Source organism: Charadrius vociferus, unplaced genomic scaffold, assembly GCF_000708025.1.
Source record: "Charadrius vociferus isolate BGI_N301 unplaced genomic scaffold, ASM70802v2 scaffold62, whole genome shotgun sequence".
Lineage (NCBI taxonomy): Eukaryota > Metazoa > Chordata > Aves > Charadriiformes > Charadriidae > Charadrius > Charadrius vociferus.
This window is the reverse complement of record NW_009647419.1, coordinates 5,038,092-5,052,584: the sequence shown is the minus strand read 5'-3', so window position 1 is coordinate 5,052,584 and position 14,493 is coordinate 5,038,092. Positions and strand designations below refer to the sequence as shown.

At 33.0% G+C, this 14,493-nt stretch overlaps 1 protein-coding gene across 1 annotated transcript in view; it reads right to left on the bottom strand.

Annotated features, from left to right (window-relative positions):
* DNAH8 (dynein, axonemal, heavy chain 8) overlaps nt 1–14,493 on the bottom strand; it is a 145,019-nt gene that overhangs the window by 48,530 nt on the left and 81,996 nt on the right. Inside the window, exons 54-63 of the mRNA XM_009880463.1 lie at nt 13,262–13,396; nt 10,458–10,580; nt 8,486–8,699; nt 7,817–7,926; nt 7,113–7,276; nt 3,767–3,959; nt 3,223–3,345; nt 1,486–1,616; nt 1,010–1,163; nt 389–553 (exon numbers count right to left, since the gene is read on the bottom strand). Of these exons, the coding sequence (XP_009878765.1) occupies nt 389–553; nt 1,010–1,163; nt 1,486–1,616; nt 3,223–3,345; nt 3,767–3,959; nt 7,113–7,276; nt 7,817–7,926; nt 8,486–8,699; nt 10,458–10,580; nt 13,262–13,396 (1,512 nt within the window). The remainder of the gene's footprint in view (nt 1–388; nt 554–1,009; nt 1,164–1,485; nt 1,617–3,222; nt 3,346–3,766; nt 3,960–7,112; nt 7,277–7,816; nt 7,927–8,485; nt 8,700–10,457; nt 10,581–13,261; nt 13,397–14,493) is intronic.

The following is a 14,493-nucleotide window of genomic DNA, read 5'->3' as shown; positions in this document are numbered from 1 at the left end:
TGAAGAAAGAAATTAATAAAAAATATAAGTGTTTAATATTTTAAAACTTCAATTAACTTATTTTAATTCCCATTATATTCTTGTTTTCAAGTAACAAGCAAGAATTTAACAAAGACACATTCATTGATTTGTATTAGGAAAGAATATGCCAGGAGGAAAAAAAATATTACTTTAACATGTAAGGGATGATTTAATTTTAAGTATTTTGGTTTTATGTTCTGACAACTGTACTATTACTTTTATTATCTCAGCAGTTATAACCAGACTTCAGTAATCTTTCTATACATCTTCAAATCTCCTTAAAATACAAAGCTTGAATAATCCTGTCACACGTTATAGGATAGTTTGCTAATGGAAGTAAGGAAGACAGATATGAAGAAAAACTTACTGGAGAAAAGCAGAGGACAACATGCAAGTTCTTCTTTGCTCGAGTTAAAAAATATTCATAAAGATTATCAAAGGTAGGAGGACACCGAGGCATCTCCTTTTTCATCACAGGTATTAATCCTTGGGTGATTTCATCCAACTCATCCCGAGCAAATAAATTAGAAATCTTTTTATAAAATTAAAATTGATAAGAAAATAAATTGCACGGATGTAATTATTATAGAGTTTACAAACATTTGTCTGTGTACATCTGTATCTCTCTCTCTGCATATATACAGTTTAGAGAGATTAAAACCCCAGATTTGTCCCTACTTTAGACTTCATGTAACTCCATTAAAAACTATGAAGTCTAACTCAGGAAGAGTACAGATCACTAGCCAGTAAATACTCATTTAATAAAGGGTACTGAAATACGCACCACAGCTGCTTATCTTTTCCTGGCTTACATTGAAATAGAGGTAAAGGAACTCCATACTAAGAGCACTCCTCCTTTTAAAAGTTGAAATATTTTAATCATTGATTCTACAATTTATTGCCAAAATAAATAGAAATAAAATAGTGCGAACGGATTCTGCAGTTTCCTGCTCGTAAGGTACATTTCCTGTCATGTTGAGACTCTTACCTCGCCTGAAGACAGCAGATTATTAACATATTCTAAAAATGATTCCTCTTTTATTTCATTATCAGTGAAAATAAAAGTGATGCCTTTTCCTTCTACCCCAGCTGTTCTATACAATGATTTTAAATCATCTGAGAGATTGCTTACATTATAGGATCTAGGAGGAATAAGAAATGTTTCCACTTAATTCAAAGCAACTCAGAATACTGCTATTTTCAGATTATAGTGTTTTATAAATGATAGTGCAAACATCCTTTGTAAGCACACATATTTTGGCTTGGGAATAGCTAAAACATTGTCCAGCTTTTTCAGCTCAAACTTAATCCAATCTTGTATACAAACCAGATAAGAACTTATCATTTTCCACATTTTAAAGGGTCACAAAATGAAAAAAAAAAAATAATCTGTTAAAAACATACAGTTATGACTGTGTAAAGCAGTAGCATAAATTGGATTTAAATATTTCTTGCATTTCTTACCTGGTTAAAGTGATCTGAAATATTTTATATCCAGCAATAAAGGAGGCCAACCTTGAAAGACTTTGTTTTCCAGAACCACCAACTCCAACAAGTAAAGCATTTCCATATGCTGTGCGAATTATGCGAGAAATCTATGTAGGAAAAAATGGAAGAAAAGCTCATTAATAAATTTAAATTGAAATGAAAATGTTAATTAGCAAAATTAAAAATCTGTTATACTCTACACTAATGAAAAAGCTGCAAGTAAAAATATAGGATGGTTTTAATTAGTTAGACATAGGATTTAAATACATATAGGTAAACATCTTGAACTCCATTTTATGTTGAAGGTATCATCCTGAATGTGTTTAAAAATACCAATTAAAAAACTGTAGCTGCAAGAATAAACATACTACATTCCTAATTTTAAGAGTCTGAAAGACTTGGACACATTTAAACTATCATTTAGTGTTACATTCTATTTTATCTACCTTCAACATTTCCTTCAAGATAGTTTTCTTAACAAGTCTCCCAGATACAAAAGCTGGATTACAAATTTACTATGTTGCTTTTTACACATCTCCAGTATATACATCAAATCTTCCTTGGTTTTATTATATGTTAGTGTGCTATTACTTTTAAGATGTTACAGTTTACTTTGCTCCTCGTGTAAATTATGTACAAAATGCAAAAAATCTACATCAAGCCTTTGAATTCTGTTTGGTTTTTCCTTCAAAGAAATTTTGGGTTTGTGCACAGTTCCCTCTGAGCCTATCCAGATGACTACAGTAACACAGAAATCTAAATAGGAAATTATGAGGGTGACTAAATTTATTGTCACCATAGTGACAGCAGGGCTCCTTTCTAGTACCTAACTGCATACCATAACCATATTCTGGTTAAAACTTGCCAATGGAAACAGTATTAGAGACTTCCAAGGTCATCTAAAATTCACCTAGCATCACACAAACTGTATTTAAATATATATATATATTATTCTGTTTAAATGCAAAGCAAAAAAAAATCATTTATTTCACTTGAGGTCAGCTACAGAAGAACCAAACATCTCTTTCTGTTCTGATTTTACTGTGGCTTCTATGTGTCTTTCGGTAAACAGATCACCAAGTTAAAGTAATTCCTGAGATAACTAACATAACTTCTTAAACCTGAGGCACAGCTCTTCAAACAAATGTCATGCTTAGCCATTTTTTTCCCATCGTGAATCAGGGCCTGACTTTGGATGAATTATTTTCTTAGATCATTCTTTCCGAATAGGGGCTCAACTCATTGTAAACTGAGACTCTCCTCTACCCTACACACTCATTCAACTGCAGCCCCAATTTACATTTCTTTTCACGTTTCTCACCCAATCAGATTCTGCCTCATGTTGTTTTGGTCACTTGTCAAGTACAGATACCTTTGAAGTGTTCTCTGGATTCTTAATGATGAAAAAATATTCTATATACAAAATATAAATGTGCCTCTTTATGACCTCAACTTTCCTATCGAGGAAAATCTTCATAACTCTGAATACACACAAGCTTAAACAAATACATAAAATAAGGTATTTATTACAAAACATGCAAACGGGTAATATAACCATAGCTCTTTCCTAGTTATTGAAAATTACTAGGCAAATAGGGCAAGCAAGTTAGGGGATAAGAGTAGCTTTTCAGGATGTGCGCTCCTAGCATAGCTTGCCCAAATCAGGAACACTGTTGCAACAGTTAAACTAATAAAAAATAACAAACCCCAAACCTTAATAAGATGTGTCATCGCATCCTTAAAAAACACCAAATCAAGAAATGATGTTCTAACACATTCATTGTATTGTCTCTGATACATTTGCAATTTTTCACAAAGAAATTCAAAGCTTGGAATCTGGAAAAAAAAAAAATAAATCAGTAACAACTAGTGTGGCCCTTCAGAATTTGAAACTGAGCTAACATTTTTACACAAACTTGAGTTCATGTATTGGCCACACATAATGAGATTATCTGGTTAATTCACTGTAGTGATTGCAGTTGTGTTTAAGAAGAAATTTTCGGCTAATGGCGGGTAAAAGAGGAGCTCGGAGAATAGAAATGAATAAACAACATTTATATGGCATTATTAACTTCAATATCACTAAAATGATTTATTGCATACTAACCACAAAAATCTAGATATATCTTCACAAAAAATGTGGTAGGTATTCAACAAAACTTTCTGTTTGATTCTGATTTGATGTTCAGCAATATAACATACTTATTAACTAAAGGGGAACTTCAGTGCCTGGTATTATAGGTGTAAAGTAAAATACCTCCTCATAAATTTTTGGTGGTTCAAACACAAAATCTTCTGGTTCATCGCCAGTTGGTTCAGGCATGTCCCGTAAAAAATCTACAAAATATGGTTCAGCTTGGAGAACTTCTGTTAAGCCTGTATCCACATATTCCTCAATTGCTTTAGTAACAGTTTTATCAAACCAGGCTGTATCTTCAGGACTAATAAATCTAAAAATTATAGATTTGCAGTTTTTAAAAACCTGATTTCTAGCTATATAGGGAGAAAATCAGATTATTAAATACTTTAAAAAATTTGTAACATTTCAAAGAAAAATACATATTAGGCAGTACATATTAGACAGCAGTCACAGAAATGGATTACGGAATATTCACAGAAATGAAATGCTTCCACACTCTAAAGCGTAATAGTCAATCACATAAAACACAAACAACTTGACTTTCCAACTTTCACCTAGAAATAGGCAATAACAGCCCACTGAATTTCTCAGATGAAAAAGGTTGAAAAAAGTTGAATGATTTCCCAAATAACCATGTCTAAGTGACCCTTATCTTTCAACATGAAGCAGAAGAGCATAATTTATGTTATTATAGCACTGCCTATGAAAGTGCCATGAGATAAGGAACAGTAAAAGATATCATATGTCGCTACCACCTGACTTGAATCTCAATCCCTCTTACACCAAAATCCAAGATTAACAGAGGGGGATATACACTGAGATGGGGTGGGGAGGGTGGAGGGGAATAAAACAAAGTCTGCAAACACAAATACTAGTGACTACATTTCATTGTTGAAACAGCTGTATCTGCTTCCATTGATAGGTTCAAGATGGTTTTAATACAGATCAAGATCTTTGACTACTGTGATTATCTATGGCTGTGATCATCTGAGAAGCAATCAAGAATGACCCTCAGTAGTAACTGGTAAACATAAAAGGTAAGAACCCCCTCAACCCCAGAAAAGGGGAATGCCAACTGTGAACATCAAACTACAGAAAAAAAAAAAAAAATTCATCTTTACTTCTTTTCCTTTTCAGTGATACAACTGAGATGAAAATAGGACAAACATGAAAAAGGTGTACACAGTACTCTGAGTTTTCAAATAAGACAAAGAATACTAAAGAACTGTGGTATAGAGACAGCCGAGATACAGATGATATACTTCATTATTCTTAGAGGTTCTTAGTGATGACATTATAATACTAACCGCTATGGAATCTAAAAGCAGCATGGAAGAAGAGACTGCATGACTACACTCTCTCACTCCTTCTCTCTAATACATAACATATCTGCACAAATACGTATCTTCTGTGCATTTTTAAATTCCCCAAAATGATTAATAATAATAATTAAAAAAGAACATTTCAGTAAATGTCAGTGATGTTGCTCCTAATTGCTTTAAGCAGAAAATAATACACTCAAAGCTGCATGACACTTTTGCATCTGTGGGTATGATCCTAACTTCAAATTCAAATTAAACATTTTCCCCTTTTTATATCAACAGCACTCTATTGCACATATAAACACATATACATCAATGTCAGGTAATTTGTATGTTTGTATAATATACGATAGTTCAGGCACTTAGAAATATCAGCAATGTTAGACTTTGTAGTGGATTTACAATGAGTAGGCTTTCTCAGATTATAGAGGAGTAACTATTAAAGTCAGCAGAAAAATCCAGTCTTCATTTTTATATTTTTGACAATGGATGGACAAAATTTCCTTTTAGATTTCCTGTGTGCATTTTCTGAATTCAACATATGTATCTAAGAAGAGAGGAGAAAGTGAGGAGGATTTTCAAATTAGAGTTCCTCTGGTATATTGGAACTGGTCGTAATAGCAATCTTACTTCCTTGGCACTTAAGTTCGTTAATGCACCTTCCTGGGGAGAATGAGAAGGCATCTGCCAGCTGACTCAGAGCTCTCATGGAAGAAAATGAGGGATTCTAGAAGATATAGGTAGGGATGGTAAACAAAACTGGTTGACAATGGTATATGTTTTGTTTGGAACTGTTTCTAACATTTACTTGAAATGGAGGCAGTTGTTTTGTCCACTAGTTTTAGCACTGTATGATTCATCTCAAAGTTTTATATATAAAAATATATAATATTTTAATATTTATTTTTATTTTAATATTTAAATATTTAAATATTATTTTAATATTTATAATATAAAAATATATATCTTGGTTTGTTTCTGTTTCAACTGGGTACATGCTAAAATCCACATACCAATGTATACTTAAGGAGGATTTCACTTTGCCCCTCTTATCTTTTCAAAACAGAGATGGAACTCCTTATAATTCTTTTATACCTTTGCTCTCTGCTTTATCTTGACAAGTTACTAGAATAATAGCAATTAAGCCTGGCTGTGCTTGAATACTATGCAATCGTTATATATACATTGTTTGCCACCATGCCAAATCATCTGCACCAGACTGCATTTATGCAGTCAGCATCTTCAAATAGATAAATTCCATTTTAGACTTCTGCAACTATGTTGAATATAAAAAAAATTCTGGTCACGTCAAGTAACTCCTAAGCACTTGCCAATTTAAGCAAGATCTTTAGGTCTGATTAAAAGCAAAAGCAATACAGTATGCCCTCTTGTGTCCATGGCAAAACACTTTTTACTCCTTTCACTTTGTGATAGCTTTATAAAGTAAATGCAGTGTAATAAAATACACATACTTATTTTTAAGAGTCAGCATTTAACTTCAATGCTTTAACTATAAAGCATTACTTTTATAAAAAATTATGAAGGTCCTTCCTTGGGACATCAGAATAAGAAATATACCCACCCTGATAGACAAAATGATATGTCAAATTTTTACTGGCAGCTTCAGTACTACACCTAGTATTTCACAAGCATTTGAAACACTGAACAGAAAAATATTACTGGGTCTTTAACAGATATGGCTCATAACTGTATCTGTTTTATGAATATTTTAAAGGAGATTTAGAGGAGATGGGCCATTTTTTCATCATAGGCATGCAACACTTCTGTGAGAGCAAAGCAATTTTAAATTATTGTCTGTGTACAAATTTAGGGCACTGTACAATCTTTGTTTACAGAGGACCTGGCTGAGTGTAGCCAAAGACAAGTGCAAAAAAAATGTAGGTTACAACATAAAATATGCATATATTTTGGAGTTCTCCATCCAATTACTGGTCTAATCTATCAGTATATAGCATGACATTGCTGGGATAATATCCCAGCGTGGACTGCATGTAAAATGAGATAAAATTTTTCACACTGGCATAACAAAGTTTATCATATTAAGAAGTTTCACAGATGTATGAGCATAAATTAGGTAAATGGCTAAACCAACAAAATATAAAATGCTATGGTTGTTATACCTGTCAGCAATTACTCTGGTACATTCATGTTTAAAAAGTGTTAGAAGGACAGTGCTGCTGTTGCATTCTTCTGCCTTTATAGTTAACATTCCTTGCCAAATTCTAGAAAGGTCTCGAAGATTGAAAATATAGTGGAATTTAGATGGTGTAGGCAGCATCTTTGTCTAAAAATATATTGTTAATATTCAAAATAAGTAACATTTATAATGAATCAAGAATAATATAAATTATAAATTTATAACACATAAACCCAACAAAACTAGTAATTTTCACACATAATACCGTGGGAAAACTTTTTCTAAGAAGTCATCAAAAATATCTCATTTGTTTGGAAGCAGGATCTAGAACTAAATGTAAAACCCAAACTCTTACAACATACAATTATTTCATATATTGCTCTGGGCTTTATAAATTAAAAATTATAATTTATAAAGAATTTCACTCCCTCTTCCTTAGCTACAGTGATTAAAGCTTTGGGTAACATGAATAAAACTATAGGAATTAATGGACTGATGTTTCCATTCACCTGTCTTGTGTACTGAAATCTGGCATTTTCCAGATTGTATCTCCAAAACACTTTTAGATCATGTATTTCCTGCTTTTTTCTTGTTATAGATATGTTCTTAAGGAATATGTGCCTAAATTGCACTAATAAGCACTCTGTTCAGACTGATTGTGATTAAAATTTTCCCTGTAATTTATACCTTTGTCCACTGCCACAATATTCTGCCTGTTGGGACCAATTTTTTCACCATATCACATACTTCAGGACTGAATTTTCTACACGGATGAAAGTATCCACAGCCAATAATACCTGAAAAGATAAAATGCAATATACAATTAATCTCAAGTTGTAGGATATAATAAGGTAGGTTGTGAGCAAGACATATAAGTACTTATAAAAAACATTATTTCGCTTTTAAATTACAGATGAAATAATTTTGTCTCTTGTGCATGGCTTTTCTGAACCACTGTAGAAACAAATGGCAGGAACTAATATACTACATATAATAAAGTATATAATAATATACTGTATTGACAAAGTTAACAGAATTGAGAGCTTTAGCTGCAGAGGGAATTTCAGACAGTGCAGAGATGGAATGGTAACCTACATAGTAATAGAAGTGCTCACATTCTTCCAGTAAATACCATTACTTTCTTAATTAATTTGTATGTCCAAAATTAGAAAGACAAGCATTTAAAGGGGTTAATTTCTCCTTTACAGCACTATTGTTGCTGTCATACAGCTTCAGTTGTTTCACTGGAAGTACTCTGAATTTGCATGACAAAAGTGAGAAAGAGAACATACTTGTATATATTTTGTCAATTATAAAAAAAATAAATAATTATACTAAAACAAAAGAAAGAAGTACCAAAAATTTTGTCTATGGATGCATTGGATGGCAATGTACAATTGAATACACAAAACTGTCTTTTTAAACGCTGGGGAATATCATTACGGCCTCCTCCGGGATGTATCATTGCTGCTATTAATTGTACATCTACAATTGTAGTGAAGTCTCCAGGTTTATCCAAGCTGTACATTCCTTTCATTTCCATCATCTGACGAACGATTTCATTTGTTACCTGTAAGTTTATGTAACTTGTAGAAATTAGAAATTCAAACAAGAAAAAAAAGAAAATATACCCTGGTAATTTTATTTCTTCTTGTAATTCTACCACTAACCCCTGGAAAGATGTGTTCACTTGAATCTAAACTCAGATTAAACTATCTTCTTTAGTCATATGGGAGATCTTCGTTTACATGATTTTAAACCGCAGGAAAATTCTTTCAGAGCTGTACAGCCATATAATATCAACAAAATGTATTTGTATTCCTTTTGACTAAATAAAGTTAAGGCAATGAACTAGGAAAAAAAATTGTTTTGTTCTATATTTTGCTGCTGGACATTCAGCTCCAGGTGTTCAAACTATGCTTTTCAATTCTCCCTTTGGCCTCCTTTGAAGCAAAATCAACTAATTCTTTTTTGAAACAGGAAGCTATTTATTCTGAAAAGGTCATTCACTCCACATTCCACTCTACAGCACCTATACGGGTTAGGAGGCACCAGAGTTTGCCGCCATAGCAACTGCTCAAACCATATTCAGCAAGCCTTATGTGCTCATATACCCTAAGAAAGCTACAAGATATGCAGCAGGGAGCCAGTCACAAACCATCATCCTCTTAAAAATATTTCAGCAATGTCTTGGGGCCATAATGGAAGATCCAGTGGAGGTCCTTTCATAATGGAGATCCTTCCTATTATTGAACACTGCCTGGGCCTGTAAAGGCTTTTCCTCAAACACAACCACCTATGTTCTAGACTATAGTCAAGCAGCTCAGTGTTGTGGGTAATTCAATACTAATTTGTATTTTAAAAAACTTTTAAAATTTAAAATTTAATTTAATTTTTAAATTTTAATTTAAAAATTTAAAATTTAAAAAGTTCTCTCAAGTGAAAGCAAATGATGCAAACCAAAGAACTGATACATATTGACATGTAGGTAGGAGGAAGGTTCCACTTCAGAGACACTAAAAACACATGCTTGTCTTCCATTTTGACAAAAACAGCTTTCTAAAGTGAAGAGATGGAACTATTCAGTCCAGACCTCCTACCCACACTGTTAACAAACCACTTCAATGCTATGAGCAGCCTTAACCCAAACTGTGAGCCCCACAGAAGCCAGAGAGCCTGAGTATTCAAAAGTGCACAGAGGTCCCAGGTTTCTAATTGGTTATTTACTCTGAGCAAATTAAAAAAAAGTAATGGTAAGCATACTTGGTCTTTATGCTAGAATAGACATTCCAGAAAACGTAGCATCCTAGGCTGGAAATATTTCAGACCTGCTATGAGAAGGAACTGTGAGACACTTTTACCTGATTTTGGGTCTGTATAGGCATATGACTAGTGTTAAACACCCAGGTTGTAGATAAGCTCATCAAAAGCCAAAAAAGCTTTAATCTAGTTTGCAAGCCAATGTGTTACCCTTGAATTTGGACATAGCCTTTATTACTTTCTTCAAGGTAGCACACTTTCATTTTACAGAGTTTGTTTACTGGTGCTCTCAAATTAATGTCAATCTTGAACTTAATAATATGGTACTTTAGTACAGTGAAGTCTTACAAATACATGAGAAAGTGGAGACTGTAAGATATGGCACCTTTATTCTACATGTCTTGTCAGTAAATATAATTTTCTCTCTTTTTCTCTTCATCAATATACCATAGTTAGAAAGCATTTCCAATAATTAATTAAAATATTCAGCAAGTCCACTGATTCCCATGTATATAAAACAAAGTGCAGCGGTTTGAGAACAAGTCATATTTGTTAAAAATAAGTTTACCTGATCTCCCCATTCATTGATAAACGGCATATTGATATCATCAATAAAAACAGTCATCTTTCTGCCTCCAGGAGGTCCGTAAGTACTTCCAATGCGTTTGTCCACATAACTCTCTATTGTCCTCTAAAAATTAAAGAAAGTTCTTGTTTTGCATTTAAAGCAACAATATTTAAAATGTATTGTTAAAAAATATGTTACTTATTGCTTTCTGCTACAGAACATATCCAGTGATTTCTTCTTTTTGTCAGTAGGTTCATCTCTGATTCATCATTAAGGAACCCTATTCTCCTGTTCATCACACTCATTCCTATGCAATTCCCTGGCCTTAGGAGTATGTCCTGCAACTCACCTCTGGCTACCAGAGAAGATTTTAAAAAGTTTTCAAAGTTGGAAATTATTATTTCATTATCAGCATTGAAGCCTACTATTATCATGGAGTCACTGAAGTGACGCGAATTTTACTATGATGCATTATCTCTGTATGAAACATTACATCTTCTTGTGAATTGTATTTCAGTCTTCAAACATGTCAATATTAATGCAAGAGAAAAGAAAACAGATCGTAAGTTGTGAATTCTGTTGCATATCCTTTTTTTCTTCTTCCTTCACAAATCAGTAAGAGAGTGGGAAGACAGCACACACAATTTGAAAAAGGAAGGATTAATCAAAAGTGTATTAATTAGGAGTAAGCTAGAGTATCAACAAGCAGAAATAGTATTTTCATTATCTACAGCACAATTTTTATAAATATTGGACTTATTTAGAAAGGCATTTAAGAATCTCCCTTCCAAATGGCAGCTCTGGAGAGGAATGAAATCAGATTTCAGAGAGTTTGTCATGCTCTGTCTGAAAATTTTGATTGCTTTGTATTTCCCCTAGCTAAGCTCAATTGTTTCGTACCTGCAGTACAACTGCAGACCATACAGAGACAACTTGGATTCCTTTTACAATGATTTCCCAGACGTCTTGTAAGCTAAGTAATGCAATATTTTAACATTTGGTGGCAATAATCTTTTAAGACTGAGTTTTGAACTAAATAAGCAGGATTCAATAGATGCAAAAGACATTGATATGTAATTGAAATCTATCTTCAAAGTTCTACAGCCCTACAGTCTTTCTAAAGGTACTTGGAACATAAACAATGGCAGGAAAAAATACCTTACAAGATGGTAGCAAATGTTTTCCTTAGACAAACAAATTTTTAGCTTTACAAGCATAAATGTATCCTATATGTGGCATGTGCTGTCATAAAGGTAGAAATATTAATAGCATTTTTGAAACAGAAAACAAATACAAGTTTTGTCCAATGTTTTTGTCCCATTTTTTCATGAAAGAAAATAATTAGCTGAGTGTTCTAAGATAAACACACATAGAACATTGTTAACATTACTGTGTCATTTTGGAGATATGTGGTTAAGGTGAAAAAGAGAAACTGCTAAGAGAAAGAAATTAAGAACTTTGTAGCACATCTAACACATCCAAAATCACCCAATCTTTCAAATATCCTCAGAATGATGACTTAAAATTAAAAAACTATTTTGAGTGTGGCTCTTTCAAGTGTTTAGAAGCATTTCAACTGTTTTTTTGCTACCTCACTCTCTTGGAAATCAGCAGAGCGAGCTATGTATTCAGCTATTCAGTTAGCTGAAAAGAAAGAGCATATCCTCCGAGGTACTACAGGACTGTATCAGAGAAAAGACACCATAAGGTCCTTTCACAGACTCTCTGTACTAGAGATGCAGAAATCTGAGTTTTGTTTTCAAGACAGCAATGTTCTAGGGACCCATAATACACTAAGTAAAGGACACTGAGACAGAGGTACTGACTGTTCAATCAATCTTGAATGCATGAAAGGATGCCTGCCTTATTCTGTCTTACAGTTCGATATAAACCGTGGCCAGAGATCTTATGCATAACAGAAAAGCTCAGCAGATATTCTGTGGTTTTGGAATTAAAAAAAAAAAATATATATATATATATATATATATTTAAGCCACTTCTTTTCACAATTTTCTTAAAAACATTTACATTAGTGTTTTAAAAAAGATGATTTTGGGATAGAGTTTGTAAGATTGGCTCCATGAGCAGACTTTTCAATTAAGAAATATTCCAAGATGATTGCTTTATCCTACTGGCAGATTATCACCATGAATTCATTGTTTTGAAGAGATAATGAAGCCAATTCAACTTATAGGATCACACCCTAGGAAATTAGTAGTATTGAATCACAGCACAGTAGTATAAATCATCCTTTCAATTACTTGGAAGAACTATCTGTAGTATTTGTTTCTGCTTATATGGATTTTTTAGCAGTTATATTTGGAAAGGAAATCTCTACGAAGTTGCAATGACAGAGGACCTTAAGGATTGTATTTCTGATGCTGTAGTCACTCCTGAGCTGAGGAAAAATAAGAGAATAAGTTGAAATATCTTTTTCATGTATAAAAAAAATATGGTTACAAACTAAAGAATGGGGAAAAAACTGAAGATGTATAGTAAGAAATTTTAATTAATCTAAAATGAAAAGGAAATGTCTTCAGCAAAAAATGGATTCTTGGAATTTCATAATGAAAAAGCACACAGCAATCATATATTAATATATGTACCTCTATGTGAGTGACTATATTTAAACCTGATTTGCAAAAATTATTTTTTATGGAGTTTTCTGAAGTGTTTAAGTGACTCGGAGGAAAAAGATCCTTTAGAGTTTATTTCTAAATCATTTTTCTCATCAGAATTAAGTACACTTTAAATACTTAGCAAGGAAACGATATGCAATAATTGCTTAAGATCTATATTTTTACCTGAAACATAAATGGTTCTGTGGCGGATGAAAAGTTTAAACATTTTGATAAATGCTGTTCTGGGTCATATTTCTTCACATATGCCTTAATCATGACTGTCTTTGCAGTCCCTTGTTCTCCTGTAAGCAAAACCGCCTGTAACAGATATTTAAATCACATAACTAGTATCAAAACTTACTCTGGTAGGTTTTTCTCTAAACCGAATGTGTGAGGAGACACATAAAATTGATTTGCAGCGAGAATTGTACTGCTCATGTACCCTGTTAGACAGGCCAGTGAAACTGGTAGGAGAGGAAGCAATTTAACAGTGTTCCACGGACAAAACTGCTGTGAACTACTCCTGCTTAACAGCAACAAAGGAAAATCACCTGTTTTCAAAGCAAGCAGTTATTCTTCAACTTTTTTCAAGAGCACACCAACCTTCCTTTAAGGAGCACTGGCTCCTATCCACCCCTTCTCTTCTCCTAAATCAGAATTTTAAGTCTGTTACCCAGGTTTCCCAGCCTAATTATGCTGACATAAACTAACTTAGCAAGAAAGGCCTTTTGGATCTTTAAAGAGTCCATATTTCCTGTGATAGCACTATGTTTTTCAGAACTGGAGCTAAACTTGACCTGTGCTTTTTGTCCTGAATTTCATCAACTGCCTGTCACAGGCATGCTTGATTCTTTCTCTGAACATCCATCGAGGAATATGAAAACAATACCTTTTTTCAGAGTACTTTTAACAACAATGTTATTGCTGTTGCATTGGGCCTTTAAATCACTTAGGATATCAAGCTTTGCTAAGCAGATTTTGGCCAAGAATGTTCACAGAACAGTCAGGAAATCTTAGAATTTTTCCCAAATTTTTTTTCTCCTCACTGTTTGTTTTATTACTGGAAACAAACTCCCTTTTGATTAGACTATAATTATTCTGTCTCCTTATCACTGCAGTATTTACAACAACAGCATTTGATGCTTCTAATATGGCACTTTTGGCTCTTGCAACTCATACTATCTTAATGTATGCCTCATTCTATATATTTCTATTTTTCAAAGCTTTTTTATTCTTCTCTGATGGCTTATTCAAATTAAAGGTGTAGAAAATTCTTGTTTCCAGCTGATATTTTCAATAATAAGTATTTTATTTCTGCTTTCTCTTAATGTTGTATATAATATTGTACATAATATGTATAATATTATATAACTTATTTTCTGGTTAATCTATACACTAAGAGTCATCTGCCTTGG